Source organism: Capra hircus, chromosome 5 (genome assembly GCF_001704415.2).
Source record: "Capra hircus breed San Clemente chromosome 5, ASM170441v1, whole genome shotgun sequence".
Taxonomy (NCBI): Eukaryota; Metazoa; Chordata; class Mammalia; order Artiodactyla; family Bovidae; genus Capra; species Capra hircus.
Window position 1 is genome coordinate 110267883 of NC_030812.1, and position 26312 is coordinate 110294194.

General features: G+C 52.7%; 1 protein-coding gene across 1 annotated transcript in view; it reads left to right on the forward strand.

The window, feature by feature from the left end:
- The window catches only part of FAM83F (family with sequence similarity 83 member F), a 36814-nt gene continuing 19874 nt past the window's right edge, over positions 9373-26312 (forward strand). Inside the window, exon 1 of the mRNA XM_018048797.1 lies at positions 9373-9895. Within this exon, the coding sequence (XP_017904286.1) occupies positions 9407-9895 (489 nt within the window). The 5' untranslated portion in view covers positions 9373-9406. The remainder of the gene's footprint in view (positions 9896-26312) is intronic.

A 26312-nucleotide genomic window follows, 5' to 3' on the forward strand; every position in this document is an offset into this window, starting at 1 on the left:
TAAGCTTTGTCTTTAGAAATTAAATAATTATTTGGATGATGATCTCTAGCCCACTATTAACCTTGTCAATATTTTTAAAGGCTTTTGAATATATTCAGGCAGCCTGAAATAATGTAGAATTTCTACCTCCTTCGCAGCTTCAAGGACAGCAGGGGAGACGGGTTCTGAGAATCCCTTCATTTTCTGGGCTCCTTTTGAGCTGGGAGTGGGTCTGTGTGTTTTTTTTCTTGAGTCCCCTGTAACACAAGTCTCCCCGTATGTTTGCTGATAGAATCGTTGAATTCATTGATAACAATACTCAGAATTCAATCTAATAAATATTTAGCGCATGCACTCTGGCAAGATACTGTGGGAAACACAAAGGCAAGCACAATAGCTCCTAACCTTGAAAACTTAATCTAACAGGGGAGGCAACATGTTTGCTAGTGATCGCGCCGCCCTCTGACTCTGGGTGTGAAGCCCTTGGGATCAGACCATTCTGGTCAGGCTAGGTGCCTCTGCCTGAGCAGGGAGAGATGCTGGCAGGGGGTGGGGTGGGGTGGGGGGTGGGAGTGGGAGTGGGGGTGGGGAGGGTGTGAAAGCCTGGTTTGGGAAACTAAGGTTGCCTTGGTCCACCTACTTCATGGTCAGGAATCTTCTTCCGATATTAAACCAGCAGAAACCGCCTGAGCATGAGGCATTGACAACCTTTGTGTTTCCCACGGTATCTCACCAGAGTGCATGCACTAAATATTTATTGGACTGAATTCTGAGTCAGAACTTAAGCTAAGCTACCACAGCGATCTCTCTGGTGACCAGTTTTTGCTCTGGATCACTGCATCCATCCCAGGACCCACAGTGGGCTGACTCACACAAGGGACAGGAAGACCTGGGCAAGGCGAGATGTCTCCAGGTGGGGAAAAGCATGAACTCCTGGGCCTCCTCCTAGGCAGCACTTTGGCTGAAGTCCTGCCCTCTCCAGGACTCTGCCCTCTGTCCCCTTCCTGGTCCCGCCCCCCACCCCACTTCCTCTTCAGTTGCACCTCCCAGGAGGATGTGGATGCAAAAATTTGACCTCATCTTTAAAGTACACCTTCAGTTCAGTTCAGTTGCTCAGTTGTGTCCGACTCTTTACCACCCCATGGATGGCAGCACACCAGGCCTCCTGTCCATCACCAATTCCTGGAGTTTACTGAAACTCATGTCCATTGAGTCAGTGATGCCATCCAACCATCTCATCCTCTGTCGTCCCATCTCCTCCTGCCTTCAATCTTTCCCAGCATCAGGGTCTTTTCAAATGAGTCAGTTCTTTGAATGAGGTGGCCAAAGTATTGGAGTTTCAGCTTCAGCATCAGTCCTTCCAATGAAAATTCAGGACTGATTTCCTTTAGGATGGACTGTCTCTCTCTCACATACAATCCCCCAGCCCACCCCCACCGCCCCCGCCTCCCTCTGCCCACACACAGGGTCACACTGTGTAACTGAATGGATGAAACAACTCACATTCAACTGAGTTGACTTTTTCTTTCCAGGTCCTTAATCTTATATCCTTACTTCTTCTATACCAAGGGAGAAAAATCTTACCCATTTTTAAGAAGGAATTCCTGGGCTTCCCTGGTGGCTCAGTGGTAAAGAATCCACCTGCCAATGCAGGAGACACGGCTTTGATCCCTGATCATGGAAGATCCCACATGATACAAAGAAGCTAAGCCCAAGAACCACGACTATTGAGCCTGTGCTCCAGAACCTAGGAGCTGCAACTATTGAGCCCACAGACCACAGCTACTGATGCCTGAACACCCTACAGTCTGTGCTCCGTAACAAGAGAAGCCACTGTAGTGAGAAGCCCTCCCACTACAACTAGAGAGCATCCCCTTCCACCCTCAACTAGAGAGAAGACTGTCCAGCAACAAAGACCCAGCATGTTGTTCAAAGTCTAGTCCGACTCTGCAACCCCACGGACTACAGCATGCCAGGCTTCTCTGTCCTTCACTATCTCCTGAAGTTTGCTCAAACTCATGTCCATTGAGTCGATGATGCCACCCAACCCTCTCTTCCTCTGTCAGTCACCTCCTTCTTCTGTCCTCAATATTTCCCAGCATCAAGGTCTTTTCCAATGAGTCGGCTCTTCACATCAGGTGGCCAAAGTATTGGAGCTTCAGCCTTAGCATCAGTCCTTCCAATGAATATTCAGGGTTGATTTTCTTTAGGAGTAACTGGTTTGGTCTCTTTGCTGTCCAAGAGACTCGTAAGAGTCTTCTCCAGCATAAATAAATAAATACAATTATTTTTAAAAAGAAGGAATTGCTTGTCAGTTTGAAGTAAAACAGTGGCGGAAAAGGGAAAAATGGGGGTGAAGGTCCAGTGTTCAAGGTGTAATGCCTGGGAGTACTATGCTGAATAAGACAGTCGTGCCCTCCAGGAACCTACCACCTTCTGGGGAGACAAGCCATCAGCACACAGAGCCTGAGTGCTAAACGGGGGCTGAGCATGAAGGGAGCACCCCTCACCCAGACTTCCAGGGCCAGGAGAGGTGCCATGGGAAGAAGTGACCAGAAGACAAAAGGATTCAGATGAATAACTCGTGGACTGGACATTTCAGCTATAGGAAGTCCCCAAGCAAAGCCATGACATATTGAGGAAGCAGAAGAAACCTAACAGGAAGCTTGGCCTATGGTGGAGGGATACTAGAGCACCTTGGAAGAGCTTTGTGCAGGGAAATGACATATATGCTTGCATTTTAAAAGAATGTGGCAGGGGGAGATTGAGTCGGGAAGATCAGTTACGAAACTCTCACAACAATGTGGACGGGGGTGGGGGTGTGACAACAAGGATGGAGCGAAAAGGGCTGATAGGGGACATCCCAGAAGAGCCTCACCTGGCCTGGTGGTCCTGAGATGGGGGAAGAGTCCAAATGCATCCACGTGTCCCACTCAGGCCACCAGGCAGATGGCGGTGACCTTCTGGAGGAGATGGACCCAGGGGGAAAAGTAGAGGGAACACGGAGAGGAGAAGAGGATGCAGGGTTCCTTTGAGACATTGAAGGTGCCTGAGGGATGTCTGAGCAGAGATGGACAGCAGGCAGCCTGACCAACTGGTCTGGAGCAGAGGAGAAAGTCCTGGAGTGAGAGAAGAGTGGGAGAGTCATCCGAGCCCTAGGAAGGTGGGAGCGCTCTTGGAGCATGTGAGGTCTAAACCAAGAAGGCCAAGGCTGAGCATTGAGGGCTGCCAACATTGAAGGGATGGACAAAGGAGGCCGAGAAGGAGTGGTGGGCAGGTGCAGAGAGGCCAGAGAGTCAGGAAGAAGGGGCAGGTGCGAATCAGTTGGGAAGAGGAGCCTGTATGTTTCCAAGGTTGCAGATACAACCAAGTCTGGAGGTTGGGGAAGGCAGGTACTTGCCTGGTCCAGAATCAGTACGCCACAAATCAGTCCTGAACCAACAGTTGAAAGCCTGAGATGGGTCCCAAATGGCAGGGGAGAGGCCTGGGTGCATTCGCTTCTCCAGTCCGCAGAGTAGGCCAGAGGTGAAACCACTCAGCTGGTTCAGCCCCTGGATCTAAAGCCTCTTCCTTGCAGCCCCAGCTGTAACCGCCTCCTCTTCCTCTCTCATCCTCTCCGGGAACAGGCAGTAAGCACGAATCTCACAGAGGCGTGAGAAAGCCCCCAAAGTTTTATAACAGGTGCTCATGACACAAATTGCCGCAGAGCGGGGTGGGGGAAAGTCAGCCCTGGGAAGCTTATCTAAGAATATATCATGAAGTGGGCTATTCTGGGACTCGGATTACACAGGCGGGCCCGGGAACATAGATGTGAGCAGGGATGAACGCAACTACAATGAATGTGAACGCCAAGGTGTCAGATCTCGACTGCACACCCGACCGGCAGTGTGTGCCGGGAGAGGGAAGGCGAGTGAGAGCCAGGAGCCCAGGCAGAGCGGGAAGCGGCTGCCAGAGGAGAAGGAGGCCCGCAGGGAATGGGCGGAGGAGGCATAATTTCTCAGGAAGGCGCGGTCACCTTGGGCAAGGTGGCTCCCGAAATTGGAAGAAATGCAACCATGGTGGGCCCCACCTAGTTCAGGGAAACACCGGACACTACAGGTCTGGAGGGACCGGTAGAGGAGCAGGGGCTTTCCTAGGGCGTCACTGTCATGTGGGGTGTCCACAGACACCAGGTAGATCAGGACTGTGCCTAAAAGAATCAGTTTCCTGGCTGGTAAGGTCTCTCATCCAAGTACTAACCAGGCCCGACCCTGCTTAGCTTCTGAGATCAGATGCAACTGGGTGCGTTCAGGGTGGTATGGCCATAGACCAGCTGGGAAGGTATTTAATCCTCTAGTACTTTGGTCCCCTCATGCAAAGAGCCAACTCACTGGAAAAGACCCTGATGCTGGGAAAGAATGAGGGCAGGAGGAGAAGGGGATGACAGAGGATAAGATGGCTAGATGGCATCATTAACACAACGGACGAGTTTGAGTAAACTCCAGGAGATGGAGAAGGACAGGGAAGCCTGGCATGCTGCAGTCCATGGGGCCACAAAGTTGGACACGACTTAGCGACTAAACAAAAACAAGGTGTCTAAAAACTCTTGCAGGGGATCAGGCCTCAGGGATGTGCGCACCGTCATTTCCACTTACTGGCTGATAACCTTGAACAAGGGCTTCCTTGGTGGCTCAGTGGTAAAGAATCTGCCTGGTAATGCAGGAGACATGGGTTCAATCCCTTGGTCAGAAAGATCCCTGGGAAAGAGAAATGGCAACCCACTCCAGTTTTTCTTCCTGGGAAATCCCACAGACAGAGGAGTCTGGCGGGCTACTCCATGGGGGTGGCAAAGAGTCGGACACAACTTAGCAATTAAACAACAACAACCTTAAACAGGATATCTCGCCTCCCAGAGCCTCAATTTATTACAATGCAGCACTTCACAGTAATCTCCTTCACAAGATACCTTATACTCAATAGCGCCTCCATTGTAACCTCTCTTGTGAATGCCACTGGGTCACATCACCCTGCCTTGTAAAGATGGCTGTAGGTATTTGACTCCCAGCTAAACCAAGGGAACCACCAGGGCAACAAGCCATCACATCTGATTCCTCTTGTTTATTCTCAGTGGCATGCTATCTAGTATACACTGACTGCTCAAAAAAATTGGCTGAATAAATGTCATTAGAGAAGGCAATGGCACCCCACTCCAGTACTCTTGCCTGGAAAATCCCATGAGCAGAGGAGCCTGGTAGGCTGCAGTCCATGGGGTGGCAAAGAGTCGGACACGACTGAGCAACTTGACTTTCACTTTTCACTTTCATGCATTGGAGAAGGAAATGGCAACCCACTTCAGTGTTCTTGCCTGGAGAATCCCAGGGACAGGGGAGCCTGGTAGGCTGGCACAGACATGACTGAAGCGACTTAGCAGTATGCAAATAGAAATATCTTGAGAAGACCACTGTGTGTTTCATAGCAGTTAGATCTAGGAAAGCCTTTTCCCAATGTGAACTGTTACTAAAATATTCTATTCTGATTCTAACCTTCTGTCCAATTCCAAGTTTTGTCACATGATATTTGCGCTCCTTGAGAACACAACTCATATCTAATCACTTAGTTCAATGTAAGCTCCACTTGGGCCAGGACTTGGTTTTGTTCATAGCTGTACCCTCAGTCCCTAAAACAGCCTGGTGTTTGTGAAGTGAAGTGAAAGTCATTCAGTCGTGTCTGACTCTTTGTGGCCCCATGAACTATACACGCCATGGAATTCTCTAGGCCAGAATACTGGAGTGGGTAGCTTTTCCCTTCTCCAGGGGATCTTCACAACCTAGGGATCGAACTCAGGTCTCCCGCATTGCAGGCAGATTCTTTACCAGCTGAGCCACCAGGGAAGCCCAAGAATCCTGGAGTGGGTAGCCTATCCCTTCTCCAGCAGATCTTCCCCATCCAGGAATTGAACGGGATCTCCTGCATTGCAGGTGGATTCTTTACCAACTGAATTATCAGGGAAGCCTGTTGTCTATTAAGGCTCAATAAAGATTTGGTAAATGAATGAGTGGTTTTTGACCCTCAGCACAATGCTATGCATTCTGCAAATTTTTGTTAAATGGATAAACTATTAAACAAGGGAAATTCTATTTCTTTAAAATGTCCCTTTCTAGCATTCTCAACAGAGGCAGTACAGCAAGGTGGGTGGGTAGGCAAGCCCAGGAGTCATGTGGTCTGCGTTTGAATCCTGGCTCTTCTACTTAGCAGCTGGGTGATCTAGAATGAGCTACTGAACCTCTCTGTTTCAGTTTTCTCATCTGTAAAATGAGGATAATAATAATTTTTCTAATAGGATTACATGAGCATATTTGAATGATATATGTTTTGCACAGTGCCTGGCATATAGTAATTGCTGTAATTTTTTATGACCATATTAGTCTCCTAATAACCTTCAATGGCTCCCCTAGCTATAGAATAAGATCTAAAGCCAAGGTCCCCACAATTTGGACCCAAGGTCTGTCTCTTTCCAGTCTCATCTTCCCACACTAATTACCCTTTACTGGCTGCTACGCTGTGCCAGACACTCCACTAAGTGGTGAGTATCGATTAACTAGATTTCCTTCTCCTACAGCCCTGTTAGGTAGGACCTATTGTTGCCCATATGCCACTGATGAGACCAAGGCTCAGAACGGAGAAATAACTTAATCAGGGACACACAGCTCATACCAGGAAAGTGGGATTCCATTCCAGGACTCTTTGACATGAAAGTTTGCACTCTTCTTCACTAGCTTCTGAAATCTTTTGCTATGCCAAATGTGGTCTATGGACCACCATTGTGAACATTACCTGGGAACTTCCTAGAAATGCAGACTCTCAGATCTCATATCAGACCAACTGAATCAGAACCTGCATTTTAGCAAGATCCCCCCCGCCCCCGAAGGTGACTACTGTGCACAATTAAGTTTTAGAAGTGTTGTTGTAAACTACTTTCTACTCGTCAGTCACAAGTGCTAATTAAAGCAAATATGTGATCTTATTTAGTCCCTAAAACAATCTGGGAGGTCACAGGAGTCAGCATTGTTATACCACTTTGCAGGTGAGGACACTTAAGGCTCCGAGGGTTAAGTATCTTAGCCGGAACCCAAATGCGCCTTATGCCAGCATGACGCTCCGACCACATCCAATCCCAACTCCCTCTCCCTGGAATGTCTTCACTCCCTTTCTACCCCTTGACTTCTTCTCTTCCTTTTAGGTTCCATTCAAAACCCCTTCCTGCTGGGTAAAAGCCTTCTTACCTACATCCCATTGGGCAGATTAGTTTCTTGTTCCCTAAGAGTCCCCCCAGCTCCCCACACCCTTTCTTTTGACCCTAATCTCATTCTTTTATAAGAAATATGTGCTGAGCACCCACTGTGTGCACATAGTAAGCACTGAGCAAATGTTTGCTCCCAATGCACTGGTGACTCAGTTTATTAAAGGCACTTTCATCACACCTGTGTTATCCTCCAGTGTGTTTTTCTGTTCCTCCCACTGCTCTGAGCTCCCCTGTGTCCCCAGGGCAGAAAGTTTGGCATCTTGTAGAGCTTCGAGTTATCAGAAAACAAACTAAATGCTCTCCCATCTAGAGGTGAAATTTGTCTCTACGTCAGTGTTCCTAGAAGTGGGACCTTCAAATTCCCAAGAGTAGCAGAGGACACAGGTGAGATGATGGACATGTCTCTGCTCACCATTCTTGACCTTATACAGCATGCTAGAATTGATTAGCCACAAAATTTGCATATATTTGAAAATATAACCCTCATTTTTCCAGGCCATCAAAAGGAAGAACCAGAAATACTAGGCGAGCTTTTCAAAACCCCCAGGGTTAAAACCATGGCCCCAGTAACCTTCTGTCATTTCACTAGAGAAGTAGAAAGGGCAAAGGTGGCTGTGATGTAGAGCAAAGATATCCGAGACACAGAGAACATAATATTCCCCACGTGCTGCTTCTACTTTTCAGGGAGATCTGGGCAAACTACAGGTTTCCAGGCCTCAATTTCCTCATCTGTCAAATGAGAGGGTTGAATTAGTTTCTAAAGCTGCTTCCAGCGCTAAGATGCTTTGCTATAAAATGAGAGAACCATGAACCTTTGGTTGCTATGATCTGAAAATATTTTGAACGTGGAGAATCAAATTGTACAGCAGTGCATGAACAAAATAATATGTTAATGACTAAGAAGATTATACTTAATCCAGTGGGAAACAGCAGAGCTGCTGCTGGTGGTGGTGATGTGTGTGTGAGTGTGCATGTATGTGTGTGTCTCTTCCTTCCTTGAGCTCAAACATATTTTAAATCGCTAATATAGTAATCAGGCCTCTGGCTGCCTATCTTGCCCAACATACACACACACACACACACATGCTCAGACACCACTTCAAAATAAAATGAGAAAGCTCCACTGCTGGTGCTTACATTCTTGCTGTGCTTGGGTGGCTTTTTTTTGTAAGAAATTTTTGTTCTTATGAAGGTGCTGGACTGACAGCTCCTCAGTTCAGTTCAGTCTCTCAGTCGTGTCCGACTCTTTGGACTGCTGCACGGCCCCATGGACTGCTGCACGGCCAGGCTTCCCTGTCTAACCATTACTCAAACTCATGTCCATCGTGTCGGTGATGCCATCCAACCATCTCATCCTCTTTCGTCCCCTTCTCCCGCCTTCAATCTTTCCCAGCATCAGGGTCTTTTCCAACGAGTGGGTTCTTCGCATCAGGTGGCCAAAGTATTGGATGGAGTTTCAGTCTCAGCATCAGTCCTTCCAATGAATATTCAGCCCCTGGAGGCCTCTACTCTCAGAACTGGGACACGTTGCTGGGGGGAGCTGGGGGTTTTATTAGCATTTCGCTTTTGCACATCAACCGCCCCTCCTCGGCCTTCACAGTATGGCCTCGCATAGGCCTCCCGACCCGCACCGCCCCCCTCCACCCCAACGGGGCAGTGATCAGGTCGGCCACCCCAGAAATGCCCTGGCCAGACCACGTGCTCCAGGCCCTACCAGCCGGGAAAATGAAAGCGCACCTGGGATGCCTCTGGCCGGCTCGGTGGCAGGAAGGGTTAGATCCCTCACCGCAGGGTCAGGGCCAGGGGGCGGAAGCTGGCCAAAGGCCGCACGTGGGTCTAAGTACGGCCCGGCTCCAAGTTCCTGCCGGCTCTGGAGCTCCCGCCCCGGGCCGGGCCCCCGCAGGGCTGGGCCCCCGCAGGCCTAGGCCTCGCCGCGTCCCCAGCGGAGCCCCGCCGAGGTCGCCCGCCGCTGCTCGCGCCTGCAGAGGCGGAGGGCGCGGCCGCCCCTCCCCGCCCGACGGCCGCTCCCGCGCCCGGGCCCGCGCCGGATTGGCCGCCCTCGCGGCCAGGTGAGGCGCCCCGCCCCTCGGCGGCTTCAGGTGCGGCGGTGGGACCGGGCCGCGGCCGGGCCGGGGCCGGGGCGCCATGGCCGAGTCCCAGCTGAGCTGCCTGGACGAGACGCACGTGAACGAGAGGGTGACCGAGGCGCAGGCCGCCTTCTACTACTGCGAGCGGCGGCGGGCCGCGCTGGAGGCGCTGCTGGGCGGCGGCGAGCAGGCCTACCGCGAGCGGGTCAAGAAGGAGCGGCTGCGGGACTTCCTCTCCAGCCAGGAGCGCCAGGCCCTCCGCGCCTCCTGGAGCCCCTACGAGGATGTCGCCGCCGCCGCCGCCGCCCGGGGCAAGAGCAAGGCCAAGGCCAAGACCCCGGCGCAGGCCGCGGCCGAGCCGGGTGAGTCCCTGGCCTACTGGCCCGACCGCTCGGACACCGAGGTGCCCCCGCTGGACCTGGGCTGGACCGACGCCGGCTTCTACCGCGGCGTGAGCCGCGTCACCCTCTTCACCCACCCCCCCAAGGACGAGAAGGCGCCCCATCTGAAGCAGCTGGTCAGGCAGATGATCCAACAGGCCCAGAAGGTAGGCCCCCGCCCCTGCCCCGGCCACGCACACTGATGGGGACCCCCACGACCGGCCCCTAGGACCAGGCCCCTGCCCCCCACCTTCGAGGCAAGGCCTGGGGCTGGCAGCCCTGACCACCTTCAGGAAAAGGGGCGCAGAATCCTCCCGCTCACCGTGGGGCTGCAGAGGAGAGCATGGATGTGTTTGGCGAATGACAAGGTGTTGGACAGTTGCTTGTCATTTTTACAGTGTCCAGCGGCGCTGGCTTTCCTCTGCTCTGTGCGTCTATGTGCCTGTCTGGTTTCTCTCTCTAGGCAGGAGTGGGGGCTGTGGAGCCCTGCGGTAAAATGGGCCACTACTTCCCTGGTGGCTCAGACAGTAAAGCGTCTCCCTACAATGCGGGAGGCCCGGATTCAGTCCCTGGGTCAGGAAGATCTCCTGGAGAAGGAAATGGCAACCCACTCCAGTATTCTTGCCTGGAAAATCCCATGGACGGAGAAGCCTGGTGGGCTACATTCCATGGGGTCGCAAAGAGTCAGACACTACCGAGTGACTTCACTTTCACTTTCAAAGGTCTTGATAATAACCTGTGTGCTTCCCAGGGATTTAACAAAACTCGTCCCTGGTCATTTTCTCATTTGATCCTCAGGCAATTGCAGGAAGTGTAGTGTGGCCTCCCCACCCCCACCCCAGCCACATTGCTCTTAGGAGGCACCCCCACCTAGAGTCAAAGCTGGCCTGGCCCCTGGCATTCACACTGGCTCTGTGCCCAGCACTAGGGCTCAAGCAGCCTGGAATAAATGAAGGATGTTTCTTGACCACCTACTGTGTGCCTGACGCTGTGCTGGGCACTTTGACAGGGCAGCTCCCTAAACTCAGCAGGTCAGGGGAAAAGCTCCCACTTAATCTCATCTACTTACTCTGCCTGGGAAAGGAGAGGACATTTGCAGAGCCTCTGGTTAGAATACTGGTGGGGCCAGTAGTTTGTTGGGCAGAGTTTCCAGATAAAACATGAGATGTCCTATTAAATTTGAATTCCAGAATAACAAGAAGAAATTTTTTAGCATTATACAGTATGATTCAAATATTGCATGAAACATACTGATATTAAAAAGTTATTCACTGTTTATCTGAAAATCAGATTTAATGTTTTAATGTTTAAAAACATTCTGTGTTTTTATTTGCTAAGTCTGGTTCCCCTACATTGAAATTTCTTAAGAGACATCAGCAGCCTTTTGTACCCAGTTCAGAATACACGACAAAAGTGGCTTGGGTTCACTGTTCTAGTTCAACTCAATGCCTGTGGTTGGAGTCCTGTTGCCCCTGGAGGCTGAACTTGAGACAGCAGTGGTGGGGCTCCTCTTCTGGAAGGCATGATGCTGGTGGCTGGCTAGATTGGCTGCCAGAAGGAAGGGTTAAGTTTTCACTGTCTGTGTTTCCACCCTCCCTCTCTAAAGAATCGCAGCTTGTCTGCCTGAGAGTTCCTTTGTCTATCGCATTCTGCAGAAGAGAAAGGCAAGTTTGAACAGAGGAGGAGAAAGGATGTGGGCGACAATACTGTGTAGCAGGCTGGAGCTGGGGTCAGGGGTCAAGTCCTACGATGTAATACTAATAAGCCTTGATTTATGAGTACTTAATGTGTGCCAGCCTCGGTGCTAATGATTTTCGCAACTACTGAGTGAGATGGGTATTTTCCTTATTTTGGGACTCAGAACAGTTAAGTCACTTGCCAAGCCAAAATTCAAACACCGAAGTGCTTCCTCTTAACCACAGTGCTGTTTGATGATGCAACAGATTAAACCAAGGATCTTGAATGGAACTAGCCTGATCACACCTGGGCAACAGGTTACAAGAAGAGAGAGACAGAGACCTGCCCACTGGGACCTCCAGTCCCATGTGGGATGTTGGGAGTCTCCTAGGTAGTGGAGTGTTCTGAACTCTTTAAATATTTAACAACAGAAACTTTTAACAACTGTGGACTGATCCAGTATTTACCTATTAAACCAGTGATTATTTCCTGAGTTCCAGGCACTAGCCATAGAAAGATATAAGCTGTGGCCTTTGCCCTCCAAGAGTTAAATGCTGCCGAGGGGGTATGCTGTAAGGAAAACAGATTTTGAGGCTGGATATGGAGAAGGAAATGGCAGTCCACTCCAGTATTCTTGCCTGGAGAATCCCATGGACTGAGGAGCCTGGCGGGCTGCAGTCCACGGGGTCACAAGGAGTCGGACACGACTGAGTGACTTTACTTACTTATGCCCAATCTGGGAGGGCTTCCCAAAGGAGGTAAATTGCAGGGTTGAAAAGGGAGAGAGGAAACCGGAATGGAGGAAGCGGAAAGTTAAGAAACTCTTGTTTCTCCTTAAGAGACTCAGGAGAGAGCGCTTTGTGCTTCAGAACAGCAAGCAGCTTTGAATGACAGGAGGGAAGAGCTATTGTGGTGACAGCTGAGTATGTAGGGGGCCTGGTGCAGGGGTCCTAAAACTGGGTCCAAAGCAGATGACCACCCCCGCCCCCCCCCCGGAAGAAGCAGCTTCTGGCGCTGTCTGTGCCCCAAACCCTCAGATTCTGCACCCTGATTCTTAATCATGACCAGTCACCTGCGTGCGGCACCTTCTTCCCAAAGATCTTGTGAAGTAGGCAGGGCAAAATTTGACCCTCTTTCACAGGCGAGGAAACTGAGGCACAGAGAAGGAAAGGGGCTTGCCCAAAGGTCATGTGGTTGGTCATGGAGACACCCAGATCCCCAGTTTCTACTCTGAAGGCTACACCTTCTGACCTTTGCTTGCCCCACCCCCCAACCCCACGCACCCTCAGCCAACTGGCACGGGGCACCCTCCATGACTATTTCTCTAGAGCCCTCCCCATCCTTTTCACCCTGAGGGAGGGAATTTCCTTGTCTCCAGGGAGAGTCTGGCTGCTGTGAGGGCGGGTGGGATGGACCAAAATGATATATGTGCAGAGATGCAGGGGACCGTTGCCGATACGGCTGGGGAGCGGCCGAAGGGCACAATCCACAGGTCCGACTGGGCACCAGAGGATTTTATTTCATTTAATCCTCAGTAACTTCATGAGGGGCTGTCATTTTTATTCCTTAGGGATGAACAGGAAACGGAGGCTCAGGGGAAGTAGCTGTGACTTGCCCACAGGCACAGACCAGCAAGAGTTTTAAGCCTATGCCTCGCCTCAGGGATGTGGAGAAAGGATCCTGATTAAAGGACACTTTGAAAATATGATTGGGTGTGGGGAGGAGGGGCAGAAAGTGGTGGCCAGTGGGGAAGCAGCCCAGCCGGGGTGGAGGGGGACCGTGTGGAATGGGAGGAGGCCTTTGAGTTGGTCAGTCTCAAGTTATCTGCTCACCGGGCCTCTGCAAATGGCAGAACGCCGTCCTGGCTGCACCAGCGTCCAGACATTCATTCGGCCTTGTTTCCTTGTGGCGTGGGGGTTTCTCCTGCTGCTTTAATACCCCTTACGTGGTTTGCTATTTTTAGGGTCACTGAATGATGTACTTTGCTTGAAGTACAGGCTGGGACTTCCCTGGTGGTCCAGTGGCTAAAACTCTGCTCTCCCAGTGCAGGGGGCCCGGGTTCCATCCCTGGTCAGGGAACTAGATCCTACATGTTACAACTAGAGATCCCACATGCAGCAACTAAGATCTGGTGCAGTCAAATTAATTAATTAAAAAAAATTTTTTTTTAATAAAGTACAGGCGGAAAGGGTGCCTTCTGGGACCCAGAAGTGAGCTCATGGCCTGTTTCCCGCTGGCAGAGAGGACCAAGGAGGTTGCTGCCACTTGGGCTGCTTATGACCACTGTAGCCCAGGGAGCGGGGAGGGGGGCCTGGACTTGAAGCGAGACCACGTGAAGACAGGGAAATGGTTGATTCTTATTCACAAGGGCAGAGCGGAGAGGACCAAACAACTGCAGTTTGGAAGGATAGTGAGTTGGGTCGTTGGACAAATATTTCAAGGTGTGCTAAGCACTTTAGTAGAAAACGGACATATAAAACACACCTCTGCTCTTAAATGGTCTAACAGTCTTCTAAACCATCGTTTTAATACAGACTGATGAGTGCTTGACAGGAGGCGTGGCGGGGGCCCTAAGGCAGCCCCCGAGCCGTGTGAGGGGAGGACCTCTGATGCTGCCGCCCGTCTGCGGGCGAGTCTGGGCGCAGCAGACAGGATGAGACCGCGTGGCGCATCCACCCTTCTTGGCACCCCGGCTCCCTTCCGACCAGCGGCACCCATTTTTGAGGCAACCGGGCAGGTTTAGAGAGTCCTGCCTGTGTCTCAGGAGCAGACGAAAGCTTAACCATCTCGAAGACTGACCCTTGGCCCCTGCCTTCCTGTGCCCCACACTCCAGGGTACCAGCTACCCAGCTCCTGGTTGCTCACCACAAGCCCCTCCTGCAGCATTTCCTCTGAACCTCAGTAACCATGTCAGTATCAGTATCAGCAACCATGTCAGTAGTATCTTCCTTTCCCAGGGGCAGCCTCTGAGGTCCAGAAAGGTGTGATGACTTGTCTTCGGAAGAGGGGATGACAGCTCCCCCAGGTCCAGTGATCAGAACTCCCAGTGACCCCACATAAGCATAAACCCGACCCCGGAGAGGGCGGGATGCAGGGCCAGGCAGCTTTGATGAACCAAAGCCGCTCCTCTCTGTTCTGGTGGCAGCTGGGAGGGGCAGGCCCACCTGGTTAGTGGGAGGCAGAGGGGTATGGGGAGCAGGCCTGGCTGTACCCCCATCTCTGCCTGTCAGTGGTCTGTCCCCTCCCTTCAGGGCCTGGCTCAGAGGCCGCCGCTTCCTTGGCACTCAATCAAGTTTTCAATCCAAAAGTGACTTTTTGTTCCCAGACGTGGCTCCTTGTTTGTGCCACCTGTGTGCCTGTCACAGGGCTTGCTTGAGGAGAGCCCGTCTGATCCTCGGAGACCAGAAGCTTTGGAAGAGCCGGGACTTCCTTTCTACACCCCCTTCATTGTCTTTGTGGAGCCCCAGGGGCACAGGTGACCAGTGATTTGTTTAACTGATTGGAGGCTATCTCCCACTGGCCCCCAGCCCCTCTCCATCCCTCTAGGGAAGTCTGGAGAGGCTCCCGTTGAACTGCGCATTGCTAAGGGGTCTCCATTAATCTTCCTCATAACAAGCCACCTGGCAGCGGAGGGAAGAGTGCTCTGAACTGGAGGGGATGCAGAGGCCTTTGGGGGAGAGCCCCAGAGCAGAAGGCGAGGTTCGCCAAGTGAGCAGGCTTGCTTTGAGGTCTGGGTAGCCGACAGGCGAGAGCTGCTGGGCACACGTGCCCAGGGGGTGTGGCTGACTTCACCAGGAGGCTCAGCTTGGTGGGTGGCTGCCTTTGCCACTGTCTTCCCCCATTAGCCTCTATCAGCTCTTCCTCGTTCAGGTACCTCCAGCAAATAGTACACAGCATCTTCTTTGGACCAGGCACTGTGCTAGGAACTGGGATATAGACAATGAACAGAGAAAAGAAAGAGGAAACAAAAACGCAGTTTACATATATATGGACTTAAATATTGCTGGTTTGTGAAATTTGGGTCTGATGATACATTCGTTAGCCACCTTGCTGCCTTGTTTGAGAGCTGGTCCCAATTTTTCCCTAATACCTTTCCCTGTTCTCCTTCCCTTCCGTGGCAGAGGTTTTAGCTAGAGCCCCTGAGTTGCCTTTTAAAAGCCTGATTCGGGAGGACTTCCCCAATGGTCCAGTGGCTAAGACTCTGACCCCCCAAGTCAGGGGACCTGGGTTCCATCCCTGGTCAGGGACCTAGTTCCCACATGCGGCAACTAAGAGTTCGCAAAGTCTGTAATTAAGACCCAGCACAGCCAAAGAAATAAATGTTAATAAAATAAAGCCTAATTTGCTGTGCAGAACAAGAGAAGGCCTCTCAGAGCAGCCTGTGACCTATAGTCCAATACACACCATCTGCCCGCCTAACCCTTCTTCCCTCTGCGGACCATTCCATGTGGGCATTATTTCTGAGGCTCAGAGCAGTTCCAGAGTCTTTGCCCCCTCGAGGCTGGTAATGACACAGCTTCAGTTCCAGGGACCAAGCACCTCACAGCCCTTCCAGGATCTTGTCTGGGCTTGTCCGGCATCTCTGCCTAGCCCTGAGTGCTGTGGCTACTGAGTTTTGAGTCTCTCTCCTTTATGCTCCATCACCGATCCTGGGAGCAACAGAGATCCAGCTTCATGTCAAGGACAAAGAATGGGCTCTGAAGCTGAACGGTCTTGGTTTCTGCTCTGATTGTCTACTTACTAACTTTGGGTTGAATCACTTGCCTCCCTGGAACTTCTGACCTGCACAGTTGGAAGATATTACCTAGATTTCAGATGGTTTTGAAAAACAGGGAAGAAACAGTGTGAAAGCTGAGGATACTGAGAAAGTATGGTACAAGTCCCCTCTCGGAGCTGGGAGGGAAGCGTGGCTGGGCTTCCTCCCAGGACTCGGGCTGCCAGCCAGGAGCTCAGAGTTCGGGCAGCCAGGGGTTGCTTCTGTCTTCAGGTTGGAGGCCCCGGGCAGGTGTGCTTCCTGTTTCCTCTTCTCATCAGAGGAGCAGCTCCAATGGCCCTCCCCTCCCCTTAGCGCCACACTTCTCTGCTGGCCGTGATCTGATGGCTGTTTGTCAGGGCAGCTCTCCTGCAGGGCTGTGGCAGCCAAGTTCTCAGCCGGGGTCCTTCTGTAGATCTGCCACGGGTACCCTGAACCGGGGATCCCCGAGGGCGTTCCCTTCCCAGGGTTACCTGGAAGAGCCAGTTCAAGGAGCCTGAGATCAGTCCGTAAAGACTTCTCAAGAGCTAGAGCCTGCACAGGTGGCATGGGGACACAGCGGTGGGGTGGGGTGAGGCGTGGGACAGGCTCTGTTTCTGTCTTTGGAGAGGGTTGGTTCCTCTGAAATCTGACGCTTTAGGTCCCTGAAACTCTGAAGATGGGTGTCTCCCAGGTAGAAGATGGGGCCTTGATAGGGGCGTGCCTTCTTCACGACTTCTTGGGCTTCTGGTGGCATAGCCAGTTTTGCTGGACACTGGTTTCAGGAAGCCAGGGCAACACCAGGGGAAGAGGTACACAGTTGGCAGCCTCATTCTTGCCCTGGTGGTTTCTTTCCTCTGCCACCAGTTGACCTTGGGCAAATCATTTGATATTAGCTCAGCCTCTACCTCTGCATCTGTAAAATGGGAATAACTCTTCTTGCTTACTGTCATATGATTGCTCTGAGACTCTAATGCAAGACCATGAGACAACATTTTGAAAAAGAGGAGTGAGAGATGCAGATAAAAGGGGTTTATGTTAAGAGGGGCTAACATTGTTGAAAGATAGGTGCTCTGCGTGTTACTTCCTTTAATTAATCGAGTCCTCAGCACCTGGCACGGAAAAGGGGCTTTTCCCAGAGGCTCAGGGAAAGCGGGAGGCTGTAGAGGTGCTAAGAGCCTAGCTGGGCTTCACCCAGGTCTGAGCTCAAGGCTTGTGTCCTTCTGCTACGCATGCAGTTGCTTCTGGGGACTGTCCCCATGGCCACCTGTTCCCTCTGAAATCCCAGATACTAAGCATGTTTGTTGCCACCCAGGCTCTGAGAAGCTCACCAACTGGTTCTGGAAACAAATAAGAACGGGTGGGAGTAGGAGAGAGGAAGATTCTTGCTGCCTGTGGCACTGGGGCAGGTCACATCGCCAGGAAGCTGGTGTGGGCAGCTCCCAGGGACCTGTTTATTTAGTTTGGCCGAACTGCGTTGATTGTGGAATCTTCACTCCTCAACCAGGAATCAGACCCACGCCTTTTTAACAGTGAGAGTGCTGAGTTCTCACCACTGGACCACCAGACAGTTCTCTCCCAGGGACCTTTTTTTTTAATAATGTATTTTTGGCTGTATTCAGGTCTTGGTTGCGGTATACGGCTCTTTGTTTCGGCAAGCAGGCTCAGTCACCTCGAGGCACGTGAGATCTTAGTTCCCCAACCACAGATTAGACCTGGTCTCCAGGGACTTCTTACTGGCCACTTTCTGACCCGCCTCCCTGGACGTGGGTCCTCACAGTCAAACTGAGACCTTGATGGGAGTCCCAGCCAGCAACCCCACCCCCACGCCACCCCATCAGGATGCTACCTCACTGCTTCGCCTTGGCTGGTGGTCAAACCCACCACCCTCTCCTCCGAGTGTACAGGGCAGAGCCTGTTTTGGGGCAGGCTTCCAGTCTAGGGGGAGAGAGGAGCAGGGCAGAGGACCACGAGTGGGGGCGGGTCCTGGCTGACTGCCTGCCTCTGTTCTGGTCACCCCCCACCCCAGGCTGAGTCACTTAGTGATCCCGGCCCCTCTGCCACCCTCCCACCATGCCTCCTCCCCAGGGGCCATGACCAGTCAGCCGGAGCTGGTCCACTGCCTGCCCCTGTTTTCCTTTTCCTCCTCTGAAATTCGTGGAGTCTGTGAACTTGCCAATGACCCCAGAATCTTAGCCCAAGAAAAGAGCCAGTGGCTTTTCTAGTTAGTGGTCTCTCTGGCCCAAGTTTCCAATAATCTGTTAACTCACCCTGACCCAGCTTGTCCAGTGGTCACCCTGTTGGGCCTTTCACGGTGCTGGTGGGGCCTGGGGGAGGCTCCAGATAAAAGCTCTTTTCTGTTCTGTGTCCTAGCAGTGAGTCAGCGGAAGGTGGGGGCGGGGCGGGGACCAGGGCTCTTCACCTCTCTGTGGGTCTTCGAGGACCAACTGTGAGTATGGGTTCCCTTCCCTGCCTTTGCTCATTCACTCTCCAGGTTTCACTGAGCACCTGGCATGCACCACATTACGGAAATACACAGACTCATAAAACGTGGGCCTGAGAAAGAAATGAACGCAGGGCAGGGGGAGGAGGGTGTTGAGAGCCACTAACTGCTATGTGTGCCTGCTCAGTCGTCTCAGTCCTGTCTGACTCTGTGACCCCACAGACTGGACCCACCAGGCTCCTCTAGCCATGGGATTCTCCAGGCAAGAATACTTGCCATGCCCTTACTCCTTGGAAGGAAAGTTATGACCAACCTAGACAGCATATTCAAAAGCAGAGACATTACTTTGTCAACAGAGGTCTGTCTAGTCAAGGCTATGGTTTTTCCAGTGGTCATGTATGGATGTGAGAGTTGGACTGTGAAGAAGGCTGAGTGCCGAAGAATTGATGCTTTTGAACTGTGGTGTTGGAGAAGACTCTTGAGAGGCCCTTGGACTGCAAGGAGATCCAACCAGTCCATTCTAAAGGAGATCAGTCCTGGGTGTTCTTTGGAAGGAATGATGCTAAAGCTGAAACTCTAGTACTTTGGCCACCTCATGAGAAGAGCTGACTCATTGGAAAAGATCCTGATGCTGGGAAAGATTGAGGGCAGGAGGAGAAGGGGATGACAGAGGATGAGATGGTTCGATGGCATCACCAACTCGATGGACATGGGTTTGGGTGGAATCCGGGAGTTGGCGATAGACAGGGAAGCCTGGCATGTTGCAGTTCATGGGGTCGCAAAGAGTCGGACACGACTGAGCGACTGAACTGAACTCTCCAGGGGATCTCCCCAGCCCAAGGATCGAACCCTCGTCTTCTACTTCTGCATTGCAGGCAGATTCTTTACCCACTGAGTCACCTGGGAAGCCATAAACTGTTGACTTCTTGAATACCAGACCACACTAGCCCTTTTGAAATATATAATTTCATTTAACCTTCATGACAGTCCAGGAACTTTCCATTTTACAGATGATAAGGTCACACACAAAGTAGGAAATGGCAACCCAGTTCCATTCTTGCCTGGAAAATCCCATGGACAGAGGAGCCTATGGGACTACAGTCCATAGGGTTGCAAAGAGCTGGACATGGCTGAGCATAAAGTCACACATGCTTAGTCACTCAGTTGTGTCTGACTCTGCGACACCTTGGATTGTAGTTCCCCAGGCTCCTCTGTCTATGGGATTTTCCAGGCAGGATACTGGAGTGGGTTGCCATTTCCTCCTCCAGGACATCTTCCCAACCCAGGAGTTGAACCTGCCTTTCCCTTGTCTCACGGCAGTGGGTAAATAGTGAAGCCGAATGGGAACTGAGATGAGCCTGAGTCTCACTGAGCTCCAGGGGCACAGAGAACTCTTGGGAATTGCCAGCTGCAGCAGCCAGTGTGGAAGGGCGGGTGGGCAGAGGGCAGGGGGTGCAAGACCAGAGGCCTGGGAATGCACAGACTCACACTATTCCCATCACCCAGCTCCTCCTGACTGCCTTCCCCTGCTCCCCACACCCTCCACTTGCCTCTCTGGGGAAGCCCTCCCAGGTAGCTTCACTACCTGCCAGTGGCCACCAGGTTAGCTTGACCACCTCGCAGAACCTCCCAGGCAAACTGCCAACTCCAATTATCTTGCCCTGATGGATCAATCAAGAAATTGCTCGAAGGTACTTCTTGGAGTCCTGCCTTCCCCACATATTGTGTGATGCTCAGACCTTCAGGCCAGTAACCCAAACCAGCAGCTGATCCTAAAAATCATATGTGTATCTTCATTGGATTTTTTTTTTTAGCAGCTGATTTATCTTCCTAATTATGTTTAGCTTTAAGCTAATGTTAAATGAGCTTGCATTAGATAATTTTCACTAATTAACACCAACTTAGAGCAGGGAAAGTCATCCCAGAAGCGTGCCGTGGGGCAGTGAAAAGCTGGCCTAGGATCTGAAAAAGAATTGCTCTGCGTACTCCCTGGTGGATCACATATGCCACTCTGCGGTTGCATTAGTTGCCCTTGCTCATACAGGCACAGTCTGTTCTCTGTCTCTGGAGACCTGGCCCAAGTCTCCTTTCCATCACCCCTTTATCCACCTCATTTGGGGAATGAGTGTCAAGAGCACCTCATAAGGCTCAGATGGATGGGGAGTGTGCCCCAGTGACGCACAGCAGAGTCAGGAACAGAGCTGGCCCAGAGGCCGGGGAGTCTGGGAGAAGAAGAGGCCTGGCTGGCAGTGCAGGAGGGAGCCTGGTGTTTAATGATGTCTAATTAGTGAGCCTGAAACAATGTAACGTGGCCGCAGACTGCTGGGAATCCTCAGGGAACAAAGCCCAGACACCCGGCCTCCAGGCGGAGGATACCACCCCAGAGGTCTTGGCTCTGCCCTCTCGGTGGGCCGGGGCTCTGGTCCAGTCTGCTTCGTCAGGCCCCTCGAGGGAAGCTCCCTACTGCGGAGGTACTCTGCTTAGACCTGTGCTCCCTGTGTAGTACAGCCCATCAGGTCTCTGTCCCCCGCCATGTGCTCACAGACCCAGGCCTGAGCAGACAGGCCTCCTGGGAGCGACAGTGTGAATGAAGGCACCAGGGCCGGAGCCAGCGGGGTGTGCCTGGAGAGAGCAGAGGAGGTTATCATTAAGGAAACAAGTGGGCCAGAAGCACATGGAGGGGCTTTGGCTAGGCTGACATAAGGCCAAGGGTTTAGGCCGGGCAGCAGCGTAGTTTGGGTTGGGTTGTTGGCTCCACCTGCCAAGAGTGGAAGGCCTCTGGAAGCTCGTTCTCCGTGGAGCTGAGCTGAGACCCCAGCTCGTACCTGGCCTCACAAGAACCGTGAGGCAGCCTCGCTTTAGGCAGAGTTCCCAGAGGACAAGCAACGCCCACTGTCTCACCACCTCTGTGGGACCCCTGACTCTAGTCTGCGCTTCCTCCACTTGCTCCAGGTTGCTCCTGGACTGTAGGGATTTCAAGAAATGAATCCAGAGTCCAGGGGGTGGAGGATGCAAGGTGTCTGTGGGTGTCCCCTGGGTGGCCGTGTGGACCTCCTCTCCTGAGCTCTCCTCTCCTCTCTCACCCCAGGGAGCCCACCCAGAATGCTTAAGGTAAAGCTTTCTTGTCCAGTTGTTCGCATCCCACTGAGGCAGAAATTGGATGGGGCCAGTTGCAGCCTTCATGACAAAAGAAAGCCTTTGCGGTGAGCTCAGCAGTGGCCGGTTGGGTCCCGAGCCCCACCTGAAGGTGTTCTCCACTGGGACAGCAGGGTTTTTTGTGGTTTTTTTTGGCCATGCCATGTGCCTTGAAGACTCCTAGTTCCCCAACCAGGAATTGAACCGCGGACCCCCAGCAGTGAATGCTTGGAGTCCTAACCACTGGACGCCCGCAGGGAACTCCCAGGCCCACAGTTTTCCTAGCGGTGTGTTTCCTGCTCGGTGAGCTAGCGCAGTCTCCCAGCATCGCTCGAAGGATCGTGCGCTGTACAGACTCACTCGTCCCTGATTGAGCTGCCCTTCCCCTCGATCCGTTCGGGTTCTGACTCCTGGAAGTGTAGCTGCCTGGGCTTTCATCACCACCCCGGGCCAGGTCTGCTGGACATGGTATCAAGCAGAGGAAAACATCTCCGCCATGATGTCTGGGGCTGGTGGGCAGCTCTGCACGCCTGGCTCCTTGGGAGAATGTGCCCCCCGCGCTGGCCCGGCCACCTCTGAAGTGAGGCCCCTTTGTTCTGAGTTCCTTCAGAGGAGAGAAGGGGCTGCCGCGTGGACCCTCTGCTCACAGCAGGCCAGGCTCTGTGCTCCTCGTGCTGCTGCGTCATCTCATTTAAAACTCAGAGCAACCCTGTGAAGCGACCACCTCCCCATTGTAAAATGAGGAAACTGAGGCTTAGATTAAGTGACTCACTCAAGATCGCACAACCAATGAGACCTTCTGCTTCCAAAGAATAGATTTCCTTCCACGTACCTGCCGTTACTCCAAGCGTGATCCATCCTCCACCTGCATTCGGATCCCCTGAGGCGGGCGGGTGCTGTTGAAATGTGCTTGCTTGGGCCTGCTGAGGATGGGGCCCTGGAATCTGGCCACCCAGCAGGTGCACCTCACCAGCCCCACACGGGGTGATGCTCTTCACAGGCTCCAGTGTGACAGCCAGTGCTCTGGGTACGTTGACGGCTCCCTGGGCAGGTCAGAGAAGGTGCTCCACACAGCTGGGCTGTCTGAGCCGGATGCTGGGTGGTCCACTCAGAGCTGACTCCCCTGGACTGCCAGACAGATGGCCCTCCCGGGAAGCAGCAGCTGGCCAGTCTGCCCACCTGCTGCCCTTCCTACGCCAAGGCACCTTCGGGCTGGAGGTATGGGCAGCTGGCCCCATTCATTGGAAAAGGCCCTGATGCTGGGAAAGATTGAGGGCAGGAGGAGAAGGGGGTGACAGAGGATGAGATGGTTGGTTGGCATCACTGACTCAATGGACATGAGTCAGAGCAAACTCCAGGAGACGGTGAAGGACAGGGAGGCCTGGTGTGCTGCAGTCCTTGGGGTCGCAGAGTTGGACATGACTGAGTGACTAGACAATAGCAACCCTGTTTGGTGATTGCTGCTCATGACCATATAGCTTTCTCATGGAGTTTTATAGGCATGATCTCATCTGAACCTCCCAACAGCCCTAGGAGGCAGGCAGGGCAGACATGGGAGGTAAAAGTCAGGCCCCAGGCTCACATGGGTCATCAGTGGGCCCGTGGGGACTGGGACTGCCCCTGTGCCTCGGTGGGCTCCCTCCCTTCCTCCCCAGGAAAAAGTGCCATCACCAGTACATCCCTGCAAGGAGCATGCTTGGCCTGTGGCCTCTTGCTTTTTCCCCACTATGGAGCAGATGGGCAGATCTATGCCACAGCGGTGGCAGCCACACCCACCCCAGTGCCTAGGCTCCACGTCAGCAGGCCTGGGGAAACCAGTGGAGAGGGGGGTATTGTCTGGCTTGAGGTGTGCACCCTGGTTTTGTATGATTGGGGTGACCTCAGGTACTAGTCAGAGCAGATCTCCCCAGAGCCTGCCCTGACTGCATCATCTGGGGGTGACAGTGCTGGACTGGGGTCTGAAGCCTGGGCTTCCGTCCCACCTCTGCCAAAGACCCAGCTGGGAAACTTAACCTCGGGGCTGGGCTCCGTTCTGTTTCCTCCTAGCTCTGAGGTTCTGCACGTCTGGAATGTCCTTAGTGCGGGGCCCACGGGCAGAGATGCCGCCTGTGGGCCACCCTGGGCCTCGGCGGTTTTATGGGGCTGACTTTTAGTCATGCTCTGTTTACTAGCTTGCTTCCACCGCAGGGAGGACGGTACCTTCGTAATCTGCACAGAGGTGCTGGCTGTTGGTGCTGGGGGCACCTCTGCCCCCAGATGTCCTTGGTGTGGACTTTTACCCCTTGGTTGAGTACTGTTCCCACTTACCGGCTGGCTGCTCCGTCAAGACCTTGGGTAGGTGGAGCGGAGGCAGACCTGACCTGGGACCGGAGTTCAGGCAGCAGTCCCAGAAGGCACCCGTTTCTTTTCCCTTCTCTGTGCCCTTGAGGAACTCCAACTCTGCCTTCCGGCAAGATGATCTAACCAAGAATCCTGCTCAGCATTCTTTTTTTTTTTCCCCTCCACCGCAGTGTCTATATTCATTAATGAAATTAAAGAGATAACCACAAAGCTAGGTCCACACCCCACAAATAAAACAGTAGACATGAAACACCCTCCATTTAGACATTCATTCCACAGTCATGGAGAACTGACTGTTGAGATGTCCCTTGAGGGTGAAGATTTCAAGATAAATCAGATGGCCCCTACCATCCGGGAGCCCACAGCCCAGTAAAGAACAGAGCTATTGAGCAGATGTTACAATAAAATCTCAAGGACCTCTGTTGTTTGCCCAGGACACAATGTGGGCGGGAAGCAGGGAGTGGGGAACATTCAGGAAATTCTTGCCTGGGTCTTGAAAGATGCATAGATGTTTCACAGGAGTACGGGAGGGGAAGGAGCTGGAGAACTGGAAACTACCTGTTATGTGTCGTGGTTCTCAAAGGGGGATCGAGAGGGTGAGGCAGTTTTGTCCTCAGGAGACATTTATCTGTATCTATAGGCATTTTTGGTTGTCACCATTTTGGGTGATGCTACTGGCTTGCTGCTAACCATTCTGCAAGGCATAGGGCCGCACGCCCCGCCTCCCGCCCTGACACCCTCCCCACCCTGCCTACCCCCTCCCCATCCCCAGCAAGAAATACTGTGCCCAGAAGTGCCACTGTAGAGAAACCCTGTGTTAGGGTAACTGCAGGTCATCCGGCATAGCTGAAAGCAGGGGGCAGACGTGAGACTGTCCAAGATGAAGCTGGAGAGGAGAAAGGGACCGTCATAAGGTCCTTCAACACCGAGTTAAGGAGTTTGACCGTGGGACCCACCACTTCATCAGTCTGTTGCTTGGGCCAGGTTGGGGGAGGGGGGCGGGTTGTCACTGGTATGGAGAAAGAATGGGAGCACAGCGATGGAAAAGGCAAGACTGATTAGGAAACTATCCCAGAAGTTCACTAAGAAATGAGAAGGGGGACAACTTCCCTGTGGTCTGGTAGCTAAGACTCCATGAGGGCCCAAGGTTCGATCCCTGGCCGGGCAACTAAGACCCAGCACAGCCAAATAAATAAAAATAAACGTTAAAACAAGGGGTGCCAAGTGAGGAGAACCAAGCAGTGAGAGCAGAAAGGAGCTGACCCAGAGGAAGTGCACAGAGGAGGCAGGACCTGTTGGACTTGGTGGCGATCAGGTTTGGTCACAGGGAGGAGGAGGAACGAGGCCAGTAGGCTCGGGCTTCCGGCCAGGGTGGCCGAGAGGATGCTGGTTTTGGAAGTGCCTCCAGGGCAGGCCAGTGAGCATGGCTCTGTGGTGCAGAATGCAGTGGGCATCCAGACCAGCTCATCCCAGCACACCTGGGGGCGCAGTCCCCGCTGTCTTGAGCAGAGCCGTGTGGCATGCACAGTGCAGGTGGAGTCCTTTCCCTTCGTTTTGTTAATCTAATGGTAATTAAGGCGTCCAGGAAGAGAATCTGAAAGCCGGCATTTTAATTAAAGGTAAATGACACGTGGAGGGGAATTCTGAGGCTCCCTAATGCACCCTGCTTCCCCGCCCCACCACTGAGGCAGGATAACTGCGGAGGAGACAGTTAGCTAACCAAGTGCCTGATGAGAAGTATTACAGCATCAGAGCCTCTTTGCCGGCGCCTGCGACAGCGTCTAGAAACTCCTGCTGCCTCGAATTAACCTCTCCCCCCAGGTGCTGCGCATCAGTGGGTAACCAGGTAAAGAAGGCTGGGAGCCCGCCGGGAAGAAGGAATGACTTTTCCCTCTTGACGAAATCCACGTCCCTCTTTTAAAACCTGATTTTCCATTTATACTGGGAGCCTTGAAGTCAGGTTCGGCCCAGAGGACCACGTGGCACATTAAACAGCGGGCGGGAGTAGGGAGCTAGTTTTTGTGGGCTTCATGCCGCCCGTGGATCGGAATGTCAAGCCAGGCCTCCGAGACCAAAGCGGAGGGTAATTATCACCTCTCCTCCACAACGAGATGGCAGGAGTCAGCGAGCAATTGATTTTTTTTCCCACTACAGATATTTCACTGCTTAATTGGTAGTGACACAGATGGCTGGCCCTCACCAGGGCGCCGCAGACCAAGCCTCCCCAAAGCAGGGTGCCCCCCCTTCCCCCCCGGGA